Source organism: Melanostigma gelatinosum (assembly GCF_949748355.1).
Source record: "Melanostigma gelatinosum genome assembly, chromosome: 6".
Lineage (NCBI taxonomy): Eukaryota > Metazoa > Chordata > Actinopteri > Perciformes > Zoarcidae > Melanostigma > Melanostigma gelatinosum.
Genome location: NC_136639.1, coordinates 27,492,296 through 27,514,603, shown reverse-complemented (window position 1 = coordinate 27,514,603; position 22,308 = coordinate 27,492,296). Strand labels below are relative to the sequence as shown.

General features: G+C 41.4%; 1 protein-coding gene across 1 annotated transcript; it reads left to right on the top strand.

The window, feature by feature from the left end:
• Window positions 1-114: 114 nt before the first annotated feature.
• On the top strand, window positions 115-20,668 carry nr5a1a (nuclear receptor subfamily 5, group A, member 1a; the record flags this gene model as incomplete). The annotated part of the gene is made up of 7 exons (XM_079269913.1): window positions 115-136; window positions 1,928-2,046; window positions 2,400-2,541; window positions 3,219-3,868; window positions 13,866-13,985; window positions 15,051-15,198; window positions 20,415-20,668. The coding sequence occupies 7 exons, from the start codon at window positions 115-117 to the stop codon at window positions 20,666-20,668; spliced, it is 1,455 nt and encodes a 484-aa protein (XP_079126039.1).
• Between the last annotated feature and the right edge of the window lie 1,640 nt (window positions 20,669-22,308).

Below are 22,308 nucleotides of genomic sequence, written 5' to 3'. Positions count from 1 at the left end.
ATCCGGATTGCTATTGGTCCTTTTTAAACTGTTCTCCTCAGCAGCCCATGCACGGCGGCAGCAGGTTTTAATTATCAGACAATCATCGCTGACTGGCTGCTGTCTGTTGTTCAAATGTTGGGAGACAAGGCTCACGGTAAGTCTGTCCGTATTCTACACTCTGTGTTCTGCATTCAGAGCACAGCTCGCGCATCCATCAGAGATATGACTTTTGTTTTGTTCGAGTCAAGAAACCAATTTAATCCCAATAAATCCAGGGAGGCATACATGTTGACGTACAGGCTAAATGGCCTGGCACTGCATAACTCATCCAGAGATCCATAAACCCGTTGTTTAATTGTTAAGATTCATAATTGTCTGATATTTGTTGGAGCCAAACATGGTTTTATTTCATTATAAAACAGCAAATTACTGAACCAGCAGTATTTCATTTAGAACAGAAGGACACTTTCTAAAGTAGGTCGATTTTAAAAAAATGATTTTAAAATGACACCATGAATTGTGAAACTTAACTGATCCAAATTTACAAAAATGAAATAGAAAATAATTCAATAGAATAAAAGTATATGATATTTGGTAGACTCAACGTTAAAATATCTTAATTAATAATTTAGCAAAGTTACAGCAAAATACTATAAATTAATTGGTCAATCGTTTTAGAATGTAAAAACGCGTGTGATAATAATAATAATAATAACAATATGAATGATAATACTTGTAATAATAATACTAATACTACCACTACTACTAGTAGTTCTAATAATAATAATAATATTACTACTACTACTACTTCTACTTCTACTTCTACTTCTACTACTACTACTACTACTACTATTACTACTACTCCTACTACTACTAATAATAACAGTAATATTAATTCAAGATTTGGTGTTTGTCTTCTGATGACCGTGGTGCTGATGGCACGCGGCGACATACACGAGCCCACGTAGCGTGTGTGTTCCCTGGCCTGCTCGCGCCTCTTTTTCGCGGTTGTCGGCTGCACTGTAATTAAGGCTAATATTTCCCAGCTGATCACTGCTCCGCGCAACGGGACCGAACCGAGCGTTAGTTTGGCTCAGTAACATAAATCCAGTGCAACGGAAAATGGAGCGGGTTCAAACCCACGGAAAGGAAAATAGATGTTTTACAAACATATTTGGCTACATTCATCAGTGGTATGTTGGTTTTATTAATTCCAGGACACGAGTGGAGACCATAGTTTATATAACCTCCTTATTAATAGGTGTATTATTTTAGAGGCTATGATGATTGTATATGGTTTTATTAGCCCGTATTACAATGCATGCGCACATATTTATATGATTATAATGTATATTAAAACACTTACATTAATTGTAATTATTTATTATTTAGATAGGCCTATACAACGTATGTATGTGAGGCCTTATTATATAAAACAGTCTTTCTTTGTGAAATGTGTAATATTTTCATTCATTATTGTAATGATTATAACGTCGATCAAATAAATATATAAATATATTACTTTTTTCATGTCTAGGACATTTCGAAATAATCAGTTAAAGCTCATTTAAAAAAAAGTTATCAAATTCTTCTTGTTTTTACGTCAGATTAAATTGCATTACGTGTGAAAAACAAGAACTCGACAGCACTGCAACTATTTCAAACAGTCAACTGCATCAAAATGAAGGCAAATTACTGAGAAATGTAATTGAAATTGAAAGAGGAAGCAACAGCAGACGGCACATTATTATGTTTGCGTGATGGAAGAACATTGTGTCAGGCACCCCACCGCTCAGTAACACTGGAGGATTTTCGGATTTTTCTCTTAAATTCTGCACGCCGTGTTTATTCGCACGTGTTTATTTGTACACTAAAGTGTGCCGTGTTGCCTTTGGTGGATGCATGTGTCTGTCTGTGTGTGTATGTGCACGTGCGTATGTACCAGGTGTCACTTTGAAGGTTATGGAATACACATATGATGACGACCTGGAAGAGCTGTGTCCTGTGTGCGGAGACAAAGTGTCTGGATACCACTACGGCCTGCTCACCTGCGAGAGCTGCAAGGTAACACCGGAGAAAAGCAATCGAAACGGATGTTGTCATGATGTTCGATATCATAAATCATCACACCCAACTTTAAAGTGAACCGCTCCTACAATATTTTGGCGATTATTCAAATGTATACTTTGAAATACTGAAATAGAAAATCGCTACATTGCACACATAGACTACTCACTAATATATAAAATCCTTAGCGCGTGCTTTTAGACGCCATATGCATTATCGAGTATTTCTTTTTCTCTACTGTTGGAACACAGTCACGGTTCACCCGCCACGTTTCATTTCGAGGGCGCCAGATTGCATCCTAATGTTACATATACGCTGCTCACCGTTTCCAACGTGTGTCTGTTGTTCAGGGCTTCTTCAAGAGGACAGTGCAGAACAACAAGAGGTACACGTGTGCGGAGAACCAGGAGTGTAAAATCGACAAAACCCAGAGGAAGAGATGTCCGTTCTGTCGCTTCCAAAAGTGCCTCAACGTCGGGATGCGGCTAGAAGGTAGAGTTCACTGTCTTCAAGCCCTCATAATAATATTAATAACAACAACAACAACAACAATGATATCACTATATTTATTTAATATTGTAGATATTTATATTTTGGCCATTGTTGCACATTTCTCATTGTGTATATAATGACATATGATGTACACGTAATAACAATGATGTACACGTATTGTACACATATTGTGTGTATTCATTTTTTGATGTAATTGTTATTACATGATTACTATGATAAAAAGCTTTGAGATATTGTGGCTCTCATGTTGTTCCCTACACACATGGGATTAATTCCCAGACAGCAATGCAGGAAAGCACCTGCTTCCGTAGCAGAAAAAGGACACATTCTTGACTTACTGATAAAACCCCAGAGACTCCCCTGTTTTAAATCAAAAGCTCTATTTAGACTACAAGGAGGAGTGGAGCTGCACAGGCTCTGAGGATTCTTCTCAGCCCTAAATAGGGAAGTATGAATGACCAACATGTCTGTTATTTACTCTGCAGGAATAGTTGGGGATGCTGGTGCAACAGAAGTTATGATTTTACTCGATACTGTTATACAGTTCAATGCTTATCGAGGAGTTTTCTCTGAGGGGATCTTTGCAGTGCAGGACATTCACTGGAGATGGTTTCATCTGTAAATCTGTTTTTCACCTCTTGTCTCTTGTGTGACAGCGGTGCGTGCAGACCGCATGCGTGGGGGGAGGAATAAATTTGGCCCCATGTACAAGAGAGACAGGGCCTTGAAGCAGCAGAAGAAGGCTTTGATACGATCCAACGGGTTCAAGCTGGAGAGCGCGGCTCCTCCACCGGCCTCTCCTCTTCAGACTGACTACGGATTCACCGGCACCCTGCACGGCCTGCCCACCATCTCCAAAGGTCTGCTTCCCTCCACCCCGTGCTCCATCACCCCTACAGAGTACGAGACCAACCTCTATGGACCGCCATCCCTGGGCATGGCCATGCAGTCCCACATGCCCCTCACCTCTCAGTACCAGTACACAGCCTTCAGGGCGATTAAAGCCGAATGTCCCGACTACACCAGCTCCCCTGAGTCTCTGACCGGATACCCCTACCCAGACATGTACCCCTCGGCCTCGCCACAGCCGCCCAGCCTGCCGCCGCTGGTGTTGGAGCTGCTGCGCTGCGATCCAGACGAGCTGGTGGTGCAGAATAAGATCGTAGCTCATTTGCAGCAGGAGCAGAGTGGCCGGGGCCGGCTGGACAAGCCCAGCACCTTCAGCCTCATGTGTCGCATGGCAGATCAGACTCTATTCTCCATAGTGGAGTGGGCTCGGAGCTGTATCTTCTTCAAGGAGCTCAGGGTGAGTCCCAAACCCTGTATCATATCCTCATGCTCACAAATGTACACACTCCACATGGTGGAGAACGTCTCATTGTACAGATGTAAAGCTGCTCTTTACAGCCGTCGATATCACAGCACAGCTTTGGTTCGTCTCCCTTCCAAAGACACTGGTTTATATATACACGACTAAATAATCCATACTTTTTTATGTCCTACAAAAAAAGACAGTCCTATTTTCATGGCATTAGAAAATTAGAATGCAGCCAAACCGCCAAATATCAATTCTCGTGTGTCTGTACCAACACAGACATGGGCACCAATCAAACAAGAGTTGGTGTTGCGCAGCTCGGCTGCACTTTACAGAGAAGATGAGGGAAACAAGTTACAAATGGGTGACGTGTTGCATGGACAGATGAGATGCACTGCTCCTCAAACAATCCTCTCTCCTATTCCCTTTGCTTCCTTTTGTTTCTTTCCTCTCACTTCTCTTCAGTTGTGCTTCTCCTGCTCACCTTGAGACATCTATGGTTCTGATTTCAATCATAAACATGCTGTGAAAAATGTTTTGATAAATCAACTGCGTCGGGAGGCAAAACATTCAAATTCTTTCTCGCTGCAGAGCCAGTGTGCTCAGACAGGAACTCACCTGGTACACATTGCTCGTGATGTCTGGATCAACCTGTGAGTGGCTAACAATCACAATCTGTGTCCATCTGTTTCACAATCTACCATCAAAACTGAATTTTTTTCCATTTGTATTGCCCAACATAAAAATTTGCCCCAAAAATGTACAATCTGCTCTACATGCGACGTCCTCTGTCCTCGGACCCTCGCGTCAGTAAAGGAAAAACTTCATTTTTTAAAAGATTTTTATTTTGTTATTTTAAAGGGAAAAGAAGGAAGAAAGCTCAGTGAGAGCACCAGAGGAGGGATCCCTCTCCCATGATGGACAGAGCTGCAATATACAGTATGTCATAAACAACATTATAAAATTACAACATAATCCATCACAGCATAGCGTGATCCATACTCTGGCTGTACCCTTTGAATACCTTCTCCCTTTAAAGGGCAGCTACAACTGATGTTCTGTTCATCACATTAATGATCCCAAGCTTTAGGACTCGTCATGTTCTTCTTCCTTTATTCCTCTTTAATTTACTATTTGTTACTTTTTCTCTAACAACACAACATATTAATAATCCCAACATAACTAAAACATGGGTACATAACGTTTACTTTGCATTACATTTTTAAGACCAGGTAACTAGTTTAAGCCGCTCAATCTCACACAGTGGTTTGTATAATATTTTACAAAAAGTTACATTTTTTGTGCGTTTTCCTACAAAGGTCCAGCAACACACGTCAATTTCTGCTGGTTACATGCATACGGTCTCTTCAAAATCAACTTCAGTTTAACAGCAAACCTCTGAGTCAGGTTGAGGCCACAACACTATTTACTTAGGTTTAGGAAAACATTGTGGTTTGGGTATAAATACTACAGAAGTGCCATAACTGAAGTCCGCCAGTTACGTGACAAAGAAATGAACGTTGACTTTTTGTGTCACACGAGGAACGAACAGTTCCCACTAACGACAAAGAGCTTTTCCTTCATCCACGGGATATCTCAGAATTAAGTGCATTCATCTGTGTCGGTATAGAACGCTGTCTGAGAACAGCCTGTACAGTCCAGTCTTCATGCCTTCTCAGTATGAAGAAATAAATGAATGCATCTAAAGTTGATGAAATTGACTCACAATTCATTCAAAATCCACTCAGCTCATTCAGGGACAATTGGTAAACGCTGATTTATGAAAATCAACCTGCAGAGACACGAGACCTGCTTGAGGTAATTCATGGAAATGTAGAATCAGATTTGATATTTGCCAAAATCATAGACTGTAGATAAGAAGTGGGCGTAGTCACTGTGACATCAGCCATTAGACTGAAGCATTAGTTTGGCATTTTGTCCGTCTCCGTCTTGTTGTTTTGAGACCAGAAGGGCCACAAGAGGGCGGAGCTAAGTACACCCAAAAGCTAAATAATACATTTTCCGGCGATCAAATTGTTACATCCATTTCTTGTGAAGTGAAAACACACTGTGAAAGGGTTAAAGTAGATGAATGAATGAATACACAGACCACTCCCACTGTGTAGCCCCGCCCTAAAGCATGCTCTGCTTTATGGTCTACGTGACTCTAAATGGACCATAACTTACTAAATGAACATCACTGAAGAAGACTTGAAACTAGCGAGCTGCACATTCACTCACTCACTCAAGGAAAAGATAAAGCTTCATGAATATTAATCCACACATAAACACGCACTGTTTTAATGGAAATGAAGGTATAAAAAGAGATATTTGTACTTTCCTTATTTCTACTCATGGCAGCTACAGATACCACGAGTCGATTGTCTTGAATGAGGAGTGAGGACTGGATTACTTTCAGTTCTTCCTGGCTGCTGTTTCCTCAATGCTGATCCACACACAGACACATCTGGGGATAATGATTGGACATACATCAGTGTCCTACTCCATCATCTCCAGCACTGTGATTGTGCCACAGACACAGTAGTGTTGGACAGAGCAGATGATTTAGTAACACAGTCCCATGATGGAGAAATCAATACTGTAGTTGTGGTGAACAGTAAGGCTGGACACGCCCACCACTCCCAGTGAAAATAGGGGATTCTGACAAATCAGACACAACGATGAAGAAAGGCTTCCTGTGTGAGTCATCACATGATGTGCTGACAAACAAACATCTGTCGACAAGCCATGTTCAAACTGATCCAACTGAAGGTTGATTCTGGCCTTGGTGAGATTTGGTGAGGTTCCTCCCTGTCTTTGGATCAAATGGAGTTGATTTACTCAGGTACAGTCAGAGCAGGTCTGCTGCTCTACTTCACATTCACATCACATGTTTCGATCCTGGGACTGCCACATGTGTGGTTTCTACTGCTGGTCGCTAGGTCAATAAACAAGTTCATAATCTGTTCAGAACCACATGTTGGCAGAGATATTTGCACATGGCCCGTCTTTTTCACTAGAAACCATAATGAACAGAACCCGATCGACAGAGCTGCACGGATCACTTGTCAATGTTTCATTTCCTGCAACATGAACCTCCAGAACAGGTCCTGTGTGTAACTGAAGTAACGTCCTTTCACCCCGAACCACGATCGTCTTCCTAATCCTAACCAAGTCCCTTTGTTGCCTAACCCCCCCCCCCCCCAAAAAAAGCAAAAATAAAATAAAACAAAGGAGATCAGAATGATGTCGGTGAATGGAATTATTTTGTAACATTAAACATTTCCAACAGCAATATCTCTCCAGAAACAGCATCTCTGTTCCTCCCTTAGCACATTGTTGATTGTTGTTGATTTCTACAACATTTGATTTGCTCTCAGTGTCCAAACCAAAGTATGAAAAGAACTGAAAGTGGTGATAGAATTATAGTTTCTGGGAACATCCAGAGGGATTCGTCTTTTTTGTTGTTACTATTGTACCTTCCTTGTCTCAAAAACAAAGAGCACATTGTGGTGCTGAGGAGATTTGTTGTATCTTCTCAGACTAACAACAAGGTATCTTTATACTGCCTGTGTGGAAGAGGGATTACATGGCTGGAACACTCCCCTGCATTACTGATGCAGAAGCATAAATGGTGCTTGTCCTTCATTATCATGGACGTGTTACATAAACATATATATTTTAATCGTGCATTTCTTTGAATCCTCACCAAAATATCCAGATGTATGTACACAAAAGTCCAATATGCCTGTTTATGCTCGTTTTCATTTGAGATGTCCTCCGGTGTGTATGCGTTCAAACATAGTCATAACTCATATTTCATGCATGTTACTACTCAATCATGTTGTTTAACGTGTTTGTATTTTCTCATGTGTAGTACAGTTTCAACACTGATGCACAAACAGTGGTGCTCGCCGTCATATGCAGCCTCAGTGGGTCCCTTCACCCTCATAACACATTCACTCTCACACATTCACTCTCACACATTCACTCTCACACATTCACCCTCACACATTCACTCTCACACATTCACTCTCACACATTCACTCTCACACATTCACCCTCACACATTCACTCTCACACATTCACTCTCACACATTCACTCTCACACATTCACCCTCACACATTCACTCTCACACATTCACTCTCACACATTCACTCTCACACATTCACTCTCACACATTCACCCTCACACATTCACTCTCACACATTCACCCTCACACATTCACCCTCACACATTCACTCTCACACATTCACTCTCACACATTCACTCTCACACATTCACCCTCACACATTCACTCTCACACATTCACCCTCACACATTCACCCTCACACATTCACCCTCACACATTCACTCTCACACATTCACTCTCACACATTCACCCTCACACATTCACCCTCACATATTCACTCTCACACATTCACCCTCACACATTCACCCTCACACATTCACCCTCCCATATTCACTCACACATTCACCCTCACACATTCACTCTCACACATTCACCCTCACACATTCACCCTCACACATTCAATCTCACACATTCACCCTCACACATTCACCCTCACACGTTCACTCTCACACGTTCACTCTCACATGTTCACTCTCACACATTCACCCTCACACATTCACCCTCACACGTTCACTCTCACACGTTCACCCTCACATGTTCACTCTCACACGTTCACCCTCACACGTTCACTCTCACACATTCACCCTCACACGTTCACTCTCACACATTCACCCTCACACGTTCACTCTCACACGTTCACCCTCACACATTCACCCTCACACGTTCACCCTCACATGTTCACCCTCACACATTCACCCTCACACGTTCACTCTCACACATTCACTCTCACACATTCACTCTCACACATTCACCCTCACACATTCACTCTCACACATTCACTCTCACACATTCACTCACACATTCACTCTCACACATTCACCCTCACACATTCACTCTCACACATTCACTCTCACACATTCACCCTCACACATTCACTCTCACACGTTCACTCTCACACGTTCACTCTCACATGTTCACTCTCACACATTCACCCTCACACATTCACCCTCACATGTTCACTCTCACACGTTCACCCTCACATGTTCACTCTCACACGTTCACCCTCACATGTTCACTCTCACACGTTCACCCTCACATGTTCACTCTCACACGTTCACCCTCACATGTTCACTCTCACACGTTCACCCTCACACGTTCACTCTCACACGTTCACCCTCACACGTTCACTCTCACACGTTCACCCTCACACGTTCACTCTCACACGTTCACCCTCACACATTCACCCTCACACGTTCACCCTCACATGTTCACCCTCACACATTCACCCTCACACATTCACTCTCACACATTCACTCTCACACATTCACTCTCACACATTCACCCTCACACATTCACTCTCACACATTCACTCTCACACATTCACTCACACATTCACTCTCACATATTCACCCTCACACATTCACTCTCACACATTCACTCTCACACATTCACCCTCACACATTCACCCTCACACATTCACTCTCACACATTCACCCTCACACATTCACTCTCACACATTCACCCTCACACATTCACCCTCACACATTCACTCTCACACATTCACTCTCACACATTCACTCTCACACATTCACTCACACATTCACTCTCACACATTCACCCTCACACATTCACTCACACATTCACCCTCACACATTCACTCACACATTCACCCTCACACATTCACTCACACATTCACCCTCACACATTCACTCACACATTCACCCTCACACATTCACTCTCACACATTCACTCTCACACATTCACCCTCACACATTCACCCTCACACATTCACAAGTTAAGTGAAAAAATATCATTAAATCTGCAACAACACTCAGAACGTAAAATACATTTTCTCAGTGAGTGAAGTATTACGGTACTTGACTTTACAAGTCGTTATAAAAGGCTTTATATATGAATATTTAGTGCTTATAACTATAATTATACAGAGCTATAAGTTGATCATAATGTCCATTTCATATCTAGCAGACATCTGCTTAGACACAAAACATAATCTGTCAAATGTTTGATACAACCAGCAAAACACTTTCTCACTGAATGATTTCACTGGACGTTGTTAGTAAATCGATGCATTCATAAGCAGGACGGTTGCAAGTGTGTGTGTGTGGGAGATGGGAGGTACTTTAGCTTTGAACATGCATGATTATCAGATGCCAGAATATATGAGTAAACATTTAGCTTAATGTTGCGTCAAAGATAGGAAAATAAATGGTAAAATAAAGTGATCTTTAGCAGTGATGAAAACACAGGTCGAATATAAACCAGCATATTGTGCATGAGGTCATTTCCACATTTTCCAGTTTTTCACATTGTTTTTTAATTTGACAGTTTTTCTCAGCATAACACCGTGCTGCTTCATGTTGCCTTGTGCATTCTCATGTGTGCAGACAGTGAGAACAAAGATCTGCATATTTTGCCAAGAAAGCCTCGCACAGAAAGAGCTGGGCTGGATAATTACATTCCATGCAGGCGATAACGGGAAAATGTGTGCTCTCCACCGCTCGCTCTCGCTGCTCTCGTCTACATTGTTGCTCATTCGTGAGCAGAATGGAAGCTTCTGATTTCTGCAGCTCCCCAGAGGATGTCTTTGTCGTGTCTTGTAGTTGACCTTCCGTTCACCTGTTGAACACGGAAGATGTTGCTGAGGAAGTGCACACAGTGAGCATCACAAACGCTCAGCTACTGAAGGCAGGAGACAGGAGACATTGGAGTTAAAAGTCACATGTGCCAGAAGGTTTGAAAATAGAAAGACGATTTGAAATGGGAGAAAAGGTTAAAGATAATCGTCCCCTTTTTAGACATGGAGTTTGTATCTGTTTGGTTACATTCAATCTTTCCCAGTGTTGCATTAGTACGCATTGACGTATTAATCAGCAGGTCGTCAAGTTAAACCGTGGATTGGCTGAGGGGAAACTTCCTCAGAGACTCAGAGAGGTGCATGTATATGTGTTGTGTTCCTGCCATTCACCCTGCAGGTTTGTTGATGAGGGCAGCACAGCGGACGCTTGTTTTGGGTCTGTATGTGCTACGTAGGTAGTTTGCCTGTAGCTTGTCCGTAGGCTACCAGAGTATGTTGTATGTTTGAAGTATAATGCACCGATTTAGTTAAACCTCCAAACATTTCTTCGGTATCTGCTGCCGTCGGTGCCCTCAGGCCGAGCACAGCTTCGCAGCACTCAGAGTCTTATTTCAGCTCACTGACACACCACAGCTGCACCGGCAGGAGAAAGTGCACCGCTGCAAATCCCTCTCAATGCACATGTTCAGCCTCGACCGACAATTGATATTGATCAGCAAGCTGATTGGTATCTAAAGATGTCTTCCTACTTACATCAAGCTCACTGCAGGTCTGTTGAATGTAAATGGTTGTTGCTGGTCTTTATATCTATTTTAAAGGTTGATACTCATATAACATATCTGTGTGCTAATGCCAGACATTTCTGCTGACATGAAATGTCCATAACAACATCTGCCTGTGTCACTCAAAATGGAAAACTGTCCGTCATCTGTCAGTAAGAGGAGCAACATGTTAGTGTTAGTGAAGTCTTGGTAATTATCACTACAAGAAGGGTTCCACCAGCTGCATTTGTGGACGCTTTAACTTCACACATGTAAAACTCTTTTTGGGGTCTAAACTTAAGGTTTAAAGGTTTCCAAAAGATCTGACATGCCAGTAAAAAGATTGTAGAGGCTGCCCTATTTGCTAAATTGTTATAACATACAAATTTGCACAAAATGCTGCTAACTCATTGGTCAGTGTGACGGCAAGGGTTGATAACAATGTCCATTGATCTATCATATCTATGTGATGACATGCAAAAATGCTGCAAATATAGAGTTCAGTTATTGGGAATGATAATATAATTCATGGGATTTGTTGTTTGTTTTGGAGGATCTAATGCATACCTGTTAACATAACATGCAAATGGAAGAAGGGTGATGGGAGATAAAGAAAGACTGGAAAGCTTCAAAGCAGTGCTCAGGACGAACACTTCAGTAGTTTACTCTCTGCTGTGATCGTGAGTTCCTCTGGGCTCCTCCGCTAGATCTTCCTTCAGAGAACATGTTCCATGTTAGGTTTCTGCAAGCCGCAGATATGTTGAATATCACTGTTTCTGAACCAACTCTTGCAGAAATGCACAACGTTGTGAAACAATTGGTTAAGTTTAAGGCAACAAAACGAGCTGTTGATGGTGAGAAAAAAAGATTGTGGTTTGTGTTCAAACAATAACGTCACTACAGTAAGTAAAGAACAACCAGCCTCCGGGATGGAATGTTGCCCAACAAGCGTATTGTCAACTTTGACTTTTTATTCCTGAGGGGACACAACCAGTGACTGTGAGCCGTCCACCAACACTCCCACCCGCCCGCGACTTGGTCGCTTGTTATACTCGTCATTATACCGCGTGTAACTTTCAATAACTGCTGGATATTCCACCTCATTTGCTTTGCGCTTTACTTGTTGCACTATGTTACCTGTTCAGACCAAATGTAAAGAAATGTGTGGTTTGCAGAAACCTACCATGCTAACATCTGTTACTGCCGACTGGGCTGTTTTCCTCCACTGCTGGCCAGCTGACAGCGTCATCAGCTGCCCTACAGTGTGTCGACAGGATTACGATGCACACTTTTTATTTCCGGTGACAGTCCCTGAGAATTGGACTTCATGGCTGTAAAAGAGAATATGGCTCTGACGGGTCAAACGACACTTGACAGATGATAACCTGATATATCAATCCAAGCCAGTTCCACGATCTAACATGGACAGAAAGAAACATTTAGAACCCATGTGGGAGATGAAATAAAGACCTTCTCCTCACGTTCAGGACATTTGAGGGTTTTTCAGAGGGATTCTTTGGCTGCAGCAGTGTCCGACTCCTCTTGAAGAGGAAGCACAGGAGGTCACAGAGACCTCTTGCTTCCTTAACCCCATCCTTCATCACCGTACACCCAGACCCCCACCTCTCATCCAGCCCAGATGTGACCAACCAGATTGGACCCACCCCTCTGCGACTGATATATAGTTCCATTCAGATGGACAGTAATTCTGTCATCGTGGTGTCAGGCCAATGTGTGTCTGGGCTATTAGCAGCTGTGGCTGCAAAATTACTGACTGTCGTGTCCTTCAGTTTGCAGACAATATTGCAGCGAGTGGGGGCTCAATCTAAAAGCACACCCATCCCCCAGAGCAGAGCAGATGTGACTGGGAGAGGTGGTGGTGTAGGGGGGGGGGGGGGGGGGGTTAGGAAGAAGTGAGCAGGTTGAAGAGGTCTCAGGTTGAAGAGGTCTCAGACGATGCTCGTAAATACACAACACGGGGCACGGCAGTAACACAAACTCCCAACACAGCAGCACACACACACACACACACACATGCGCACACACACACACAAGCGTCACTCCTTGTTTTTATGGGCTCCCCACTTCTCACTTGATCTGTTTTGGTAACATGCCGGTGACATTTGGCTGCGTGTTACTGTAATATCATGCCAGGAGAGCTGATTGCATTGTTGAATTCAATTGAAATCTGAATCCAGTTTGATGGCTTAGTGAGTTTACACATGAAAGGAATTCAGCCATGTGTAATGTTTCCATGATCCATAATAAACAATACAAAATGATAGAAAAGACAATTGAAAAATACTTTGAAAAAGAGGATATTGATTTCCACTTCCATACAACATGAAGACAGATGCTGGGGGAGACAGTAATTATCAACACAATTTCAGTTTGAAAGAATATTGATCAGGGTCTTTAGTGAGTAAATGACAAAGAGCAGGAATAAAGCTACAGTATATACACGTATGAAGAGAGTGAACCTCTGACTGTAGGTTTGCTTTAACATAATGTATTTATTCATCTCTCTGTGTGTGTGTGTGTGTGTGTGTTTCCTGGAGGTGGGAGATCAAATGAAGCTACTCCATAACTGCTGGTCTGAACTTCTGGTCCTGGATCACATCTTCAGACAAGTGCAACATGGACAGGAAGACAGCATCCTGCTGGTGACCAGCCAGGAGGTAACAACTCCCTCACACAACTTCCCACCAGCACAATGAACTGTCCGCTGCATTCATCTGTGCTGCACTTCCTTCAAAATATAGCTGAAGCCCAAATATTAGCTTCATTTGTCAAATGGACCAGCTGTAAAACCAGCTGAATTAAGGACCTACCGATCTTTTTTGTTCAGGGTTGACAGCAAAATCTGATATCTTTATACTGAACCACTCGTGGTCCATACTTTGCACAACAATTGTATATAAATTTGCTAATTTACGTGCCAAAACTACATGTACATGTAGTGTAATGTTTCCTTCAGAGATGTATGATCAGCCTCTGAAACAGATGAAAATTAAAACCAAGAATTGATTTGCATTCATATGAGCACAAAATCGATTTAATTCTTTCTATTTGTTGTGGCTCATTCGGAGACTCTATAATATAAAAGGTCAACTGACAGTGAATGACATTAATTAGCTTCATGATAAATGGTCAATATGACCCGTCCAATATTCCAAAACCTGGAAGACGTCTTGTGAAAGTGGTGGATTTGATTTTGCAACAAAACCTAATTCTCATAAGCATGGCTGGAGGAACCCTGCATTCCTCCCACACCATTCCAACCATTTTACCTGCTCTTTGGCTCTATGAAGACGTCTTAATACAATAATTATTAATTAATATGAACTGTTTAACCCGTACACTGCACAGTATGGGTGGCAGTGAAAGGCTTCACACTGGTACACGTATGTGTATACCTAGTTGACATTGGAATATATAGGCAGGAAGATCACGGGATGATCTTTAAGTTTGAAGCAGCCTTCATTTAGAAAAAGCACATATATGGCTTAAGTCACCATGTAACCACATACATGAACACACTGCATCGTCTACACTACAACTACTACCACTACAAATCATATTGAGTAATACACTTCATTTCTCAAATGATATAACTGAAGGAGAGAAAACATCTTCAATTTCTCAAAAAAAGCCAAGTTTGGGGATTGAATTGTAAAGGGCTTCACTGACCGAAGTCCGATGTATACAAAGACTTGGAGAATAACTGGAGCCTGTGTCTTCAGGTGGAGCTGTCGTTCATCTTGTCCCAAGCTGAGGCGACTCTGTCCAGCCTGGTCCAGAGAGGGCAGGAGCTGGCGGCGAGGCTGCGGGCGCTGCAGCTGGACCGCAGAGAGATCGCCTGTCTCAAATTCCTTCTCCTCTTCAACCCCAGTGAGTCGGCCTCATGTGTGTGCTGCATCGCTGTGATGAATGTGAAGATGGTGTGGCTGGAGATGAAGTGTTAAATAATAATGAACAATGAAACCAGGCCAGTGATCATCAGCTGACAGAAATGATATTTTGAGAAGAGCTGCTGTCTTCATCGCTAATATCTGCATCATTGGGTCTCACGCAAAAACGGATATCAGAACAAATGTTTGTTCGCATCCACAATTTGTTCTCATTTTGTTAGTACCCATTGATTTCTGGGATTCACCAATGTTTTCTTATTTTTGCTCTTCTCATCGAATAGCCGAGAGAACTCTTACCAAGATAGAAAAACACATTGTGTTTGTCCAACGCAAGGAAACAGGTTTTTAATTTGAGGAACATAAAAAAACACATTAATATAACACAAAAAGATTTCGATTATTATATGTTTTAGAGTTATTATATTAATTCGATTTTTACATGAATATTATTGGTCCATTTATCCAATGATCAAAACCCTTGGATGATTGTGAACAGCCAACATGCTGCTCTTCAATGCTGTTTGATCTTCCTGTAAAGCCAGTCCTGAAAACCACATGTTGACTTTGTGTAAATATATTGAACAGCAGTTCAGTACCACTCTGCTGAAACTCTTCTTCTTCCAGACTTTCTTTGGTCACATCGATCCAAATCGTGGGCACATAGCACAACACCTGCCCTTATATAATAAATGCTAAACATATACAGCCACCACATGCCTGCCATGCATGATCAAGGGGATTCTTCATTCAGCACCCCTGGTAAGAGCAGATTTGGACGGTTAAGAACATTTGGAGATGACATCTCTCGCTACAGAAAATGAAGATAAAATATGAGAGGAATTTGAGAGAATGTTGCGTTAGTCAGAGTAATTAATCTTTGATTGACCTGTCTACAAATGAATGTGTTCCTGAGCGTAGGCCTGAGTTTACACGTGTAGCTTATAGATTGTGTGTTTTCAGAAGAATGGCATGTTTTGATGTAAAAATCAATCAACTTGGTTGGGCTGCGGGGTCATACTGATGCTGTACTTTTTGCGGAATTTGAATAGCAACACTGACATTTTAATGGAAAAAAGTCACAATTGCAGATTATCTGCAACACCTATTTATCTGTAAGGTTACAAGCATTTTCCAAAGTGGCCCTTTTCCCTCCGATAAATTCACTTAATTAAATTTCTAGGGTTGACAAAAGCCAACATTAACAAAGACATCCTCCTCCACCATTGTCAACTAATGGCATTCAAAAGAGGCGTAATGGATGGTCTATCATTCGATGGCAGGACCGACATTCATGTGGCGGCTTGTGCAGATGGAGAGAGCATAGATGTAGCTCGCCCAGATTCTCAGAAGTGTTTGCTGTTTAGCGCTGGCAAGCGGGGAACAAAGAGCTTTTGAATGGGGAGAGCACTTGTCATAGACGGAGAATATTTGCTGTCTTTGGCTGCGGCTTCTTTGCTCTCGCTCTCCCTCGTCTTCAGAGTCAGGTTTGTCGGGGGTAATTTAATGGCCCTTAAGCAGTTTGAAAAGATGATTCAGAACATTGATTCAAAACATTTAATTACTCTGTGAATGGATTCTCCAAGATGGGCTCAGCTGATGCTGAATGCCGGTCCACCGGAGGCCACAGACATGCATACACACAGCCACCCACACCCCATGCACTCACTCTATTTCATACGTAACGTATAGACACAGCATACAGACGAACTCTAGTAGCATAGCGTTAATATCACAAATGAATGGTTTACATGCACCATTACAAGGCAAGGCAAGGCAAGTTTATTTGTATAGCACATTTCAACAACAAGGTAATTCAAAGTGCTTCACAACTGTTGTATTTCTACTTTCTGATATAACACGTATATAACCTAACAACAACAATACCAACTAGAGTTTGCTGAGTTGTGATAGAGATGTCTCACTCCATTACCTGGTGACCATGAGATATACCTGAAAGCTCGAGAACAAAACCGAGTCAACCTCAAGATAAGACTATTGTCCGACTAGAAAAAGCATTTCCTGCTGAAAATGCGTTGGAATGCTGAAAACTTAAATTAATCGCAAATTCATTGCTGAAAATAGATATCCAATTCAAAAACAAATTTCCAAAAGCTTAACAATTCAAAAAGTTTAAAGATTACAAATATGAAAAGTCATATCACCCCTCTCCTGAAAGAGTTGAACATTTTGATGTTTGAACAGTTTCTGTGGCTTAAATAAATTCATCAGTGGTGATATTTGTAGTAGTATAAGTTGTAGTAGAAGTATTATTCGTAGAAGTATTAGTAGCATTAGAATAACTACTAGTAGTAGTGGTAGTGATATTTGTCGTAGTAGTAGAAGTTGTAGTTGTAGTAGAAGTATTATTAGCAGTAGAAGTATTAGTAATTAGAAGAAATAGTAGAAGACGTAGTATCAGTAGTCATAGTAATAGCTGTAGTATTGGTCGTAGTATTTAATATCACAGTAGTAGTAGTAGTAGTAGTAGTAGTAGTAATCTAATAGTAATCTAATGGCAGTAGAAGATGTAGCAGTAGTAATAGTACTAGTAGCAGTCGTACTAATAGCTGTAGTAGTATTACTACTTTTAGTAGCATGAATAGCAGTAGCAGTAGTAGCAGTTGTCGTATAAGTAATAGTAAGGCAAGGCAAGGCAAGTTTATTTGTATAGCACATTTCAACAACAAGGTAATTCAAAGTGCTTCACATGAAACCATTAAAAGCATGAAGGCAAAAGTAAAGGAGATTTAAAACATACCTTTTTGTGTAAACGCGGTGTGTGTCAATGTCACTCGAATCAGGAAACTTATCAATAGTAGTAGTGGTAGTAATATCAGTAGTGGTAGTAATAATATTGATGGTAGCAGTAATAGCAGTAGTAGTAATAGTAGCAACAGCCAAAGTTATAGTAGAAGTAGTAGTGGCAGTAGTAGTAATACTATATCAGCAGCAGCAGTAGTAGTTGTCGCAGTATTAGTAAGAGCATTCATTTTTTTGAACAAAAAAGCCTAATTTTGAGCTTGTTTAAATACAGTTAATCCATGGGGCTTTTATTTTTGAAAGGGTGGTGCTGGGTGGGGGGAGAGGGGGAGAGGAGACATAATCATAATGTCTGACACACATAAACAGAGGTTATTAAATGCCTGGCTTCGTCACAAGCATTTCAATCAGAATTCACTCTTTGGGGCTTTTATTTTGAAATGGGGTGTGTGTGTGTGTGGGGGGGGGGGGGTACTCTAAAAGTCTCTAAGACCTGAATGACTGTATGTGAGAGAGAGAGAGAGAAAATAATTAGTGAGAGAGAGAGAAGAAAGAATTAGTGAGTGAGAGAGAAGAAAGAATTAGTGAGTGAGAGAGAGAGGAAAGAATTAGTGAGAGAGAGAGCGAGAGAGATACTGATATCTCTGGCAAACTTTCTCATTTGGAGATTGTACTATATTTTATCTTTTACAGCTTACATGACTATTGTCCTGCTCTGCCATGTCTTTCCTCGCCTCTCCCTCTTGTGTCGCGGTGTGTGTAAATGTCACTCGAATCAGGAAACTTACCAGAATACTCATATCTGATTGGCCGAGCTGCAACACGTAACAGCTGCAACAAATCATGTGTGTGCGGCTTTTATTTTAAAATGGGGTGGGTGAGAGAGAGAGAGAGAGTGATGTGTGTGTGTTTATCAACATCACTAATTGGCTCAATCGCAAACACATGTGTGCCTGAAGCCATTTCATGGAGATAAAACAGGGAAACACCTCTCAAACAAATCATCAGAACTCCCATAACCGTAGCTCCTATTGCTCCGATATTAATAATTGAGAGGAAGAATGAGTTCAAGAACAGATCCTATACAAATTGTGTCTGTAGTGTAAAAAATGTGGCTTAATTGGCGATCTAGAAATGGGGTACCGTGTTCTGTGGAAGATGTTTTTGAAGCAAAATTTAACATTGGTCTCTATGGAGCAGAAAGTTGGTTTTCCTCTCAATTAACGGCTTCCGTGTCAAATGTGTAAATCGGTGGGATTCCACAGTCATTTTTCTACGACAAGGACAAGATTAGCTACTTCTACATCCAGAAATTATGCATGAAGATTGTGGACACAGTGGCAAAATACAAATGTTTTTTTCACAAGAATCTCAAGCTGCTCTTCACTCTAGCGGTGACATCGTGCACTCTAAGCTGCCCAATACACACCCATTATAAAGTCAGAAAAGGGCTGAAAAATCATAAAAGTTAAATTGCTGCAGTTCAAAAAGTTTAAAAGATATCAGAAAACTGAATCATGTGGCAACAGTTAAGGGTTTTCTCAACATTGGAAAGTTGAAATGGTGTCTGTAGCTGGAAGTATGAGGAAGTTGAAGGATTTGAAAGTTGAAGAAGTTTAAGAGGATTTGAAAATATTCTCCATAAAGATCCCATTGAAAATAAAAAGCTTAATAATTCAAAAAGTTTAAAGGGTTAGAAATATGAAAAGTCATAGCACCCCTCTGGTGAAAGAGCTGAACATTTTAATAGTTGAACGGTTTCTGTAGCTTAAAATATGAAGGAGAAGAAGAGGTGGGACGGAAGAAATAGAAGTTGAATAAAGATTCGAAGAACAATAGTTGGAATGCTTAACAGCATCCAACAATTACTATTTCCAAGGAAAGGAACTTCCATGCTCAAAAAGGAACTGCTATCCAGATATTTAAAGACAAATGCTTAACTTTCCTGTGTTTCCTGGTCATCAAAGATCCCAATTTATTGTTCATTTTGTAAGGTTGTCGTAAATGACATCTGTGCCTACTCTACACTAAACATTAGAGGAAAAACCAGCAGGTTCCACACCACCCTTCAATAAATTGTCTTTATTAATATCTCAAGCTTGGTCAAACATTGACTTATTTCACTGTCGTTTCTTAATGTAACCTCCGTACCTAAGTAAAGGCAATTACGTAGTTATTCTACGTAAAAACACACTCGTTTTAACCCAAACCACGATTTTTTCCTAAACCTAACCAAGTATTTATGTTAGGTAAGTAAACTAAGACTAAGTAAAGCTACGTTTGTTTTGGAAAGACACTGTATGCACGTGATGAGCATCATTTGACATGCCGGCGCTAGCACGTCTAAATCTGACACTAGCGTAGAGCGTCATATTGTAAAGCATAAAGCATCCCTCGCTGAGTCGTGATCCCTGTTCATCCCGTGTGTGCGTACAGATGTGAAGCTGCTCGAGGACCAGGCATTCGTGGAGGGCGTCCAGGAGCAGGTGAACGGGGCTCTGCTGGAGTACACCCTGTCCACCTACCCTCAGTTCCAGGAGAAGTTCAGCCAGCTGGTTGTGCGGCTGCCGGAGCTTCGCTCCCTCAGCACGCAGGCTGAGGACTACCTATGCTACATGCATCTGAGCGGAGAGGTGCCCTGCAACAACCTGCTCATCGAGATGCTGCACGCCAAGCGAGCGTGCGTGTGAGGGATACGCACAGGTGGCGCCCCGTCGTGTTGTTTCTCGAGGTGAAACTCTGTGTGGGAGGGAAAGTGTGAGTGGGATGAGAGAATTTGAATGGCGATAGACAGGTTCACATGGGATCGTCTTCATGAGGGCTTTTGTTTGAGTTGGAGAGGAGAAAATGTTTTTTAGAGTTTGGAATTATAAAGCTCCATCTGTACTCAAGGTAGTTACATTTAGAATGTTACTGTTTTCATATCAAGCAGAGCTACATTAATGTGACCTTTGTAAACTGGATTTTCTACCTTGTTTTCAAAAAATAGAGAATTAGATCTGCCTGTAGAGTTACATTATATCCTCTTTGACCCATGAATCCAACACAAGACGCTCTACGTCCCACAGAGCTGCCCAGCAATCATTTAGACTCAGAGGACGAGGCTTCAACCTGCATCAGTGCTGAACAGTCATGAACACATTGTGACTGTTGCAGTATCTGTCCATATCAGCAATCTGCATCACACATAAATATCCTTCTGATAAGACTGTAAAACTGTCTCCAACGCCACTTTAGGAGTTCTGTTGTAATCTGTGGATCTGGTGCTGGGTGGGCTGACGTTGAACTGTCACATGACGAAATGGGACTATTTGCGTGGAAACATCTATTGAATGCTTGCTGGGTGAGCTAACGTGCACTTTTCACAATTGTTCGTGTTAAATGAGTCGTTTTTGATCCAAATGTCAGATGCCAGTTTATGATTCCAGGTTCACCAACACTGTTCCGAGGTTATTTTGTATTTTATTGCCACCAATCTACAAAACAAAAAAATTAAATATGAAAGCTCTTGAATATAGTTTTGTTTTCATCTATTTAGATGTTAATATATTGATATATAGCAGCTAGACATGTTAAGAAAAACATATTACGATTCAGTTATTCATCATACCCTTACCAAGAGACAATGAAAGGGAGACAAAGGTAGATAAGAAAGAGGGACGCAGACAATGAAATGGGGAGAATGAAAAGAGGGGAACAATTGTACACAGTGAAGCATTATGGATGAAAAACTAAAAGAAAGCCAGAAGACTAAGGAGCAGGAAGAGGAGTGGAAGAAGACACATCAAAGTGCAAACGATAAGGGAGAGATGAACGGCAAAGACAGAATCTTTCCTTCCTTAAGTAGAGGTGTGAATAACAACAACAACAACGACGTGTCAGTGTTCGCCCTTCAGTCTCCACCGAGCAGCCAGACAGAGACGACACAGGGAGGGAAGAGACATCAAGTTTCAAGTTTCTTTGTCAAATTGGATTTGTTTATGGGTCAGCGCCTCACTCTCACATCTGTGTCACCTTTCAACATACTGTACTGTACGTATGATCAGAGTGTGTGCTGACAGCGAAAAGCTTTGGACTGAAGATGCTGTAGAGTTGTAGGTTTTTAGTAGGCTATCGACCATGAAAATTACTTTCCACATGTATACATTCTGTAAATAATGTTAATGCTTTTTTTTTCTTCTTATGGTCAACAAATCCCATGAAAAGACCAAAACCATCAATGTGTCAATACCGTCGCCAAATACCACCAAGAACTTGAGGAAAGCAGATTTTTTTAGATATTGTGTGTTCGACAACCCTGCATGCTCACTGAACACCTCCTGCTTCATGT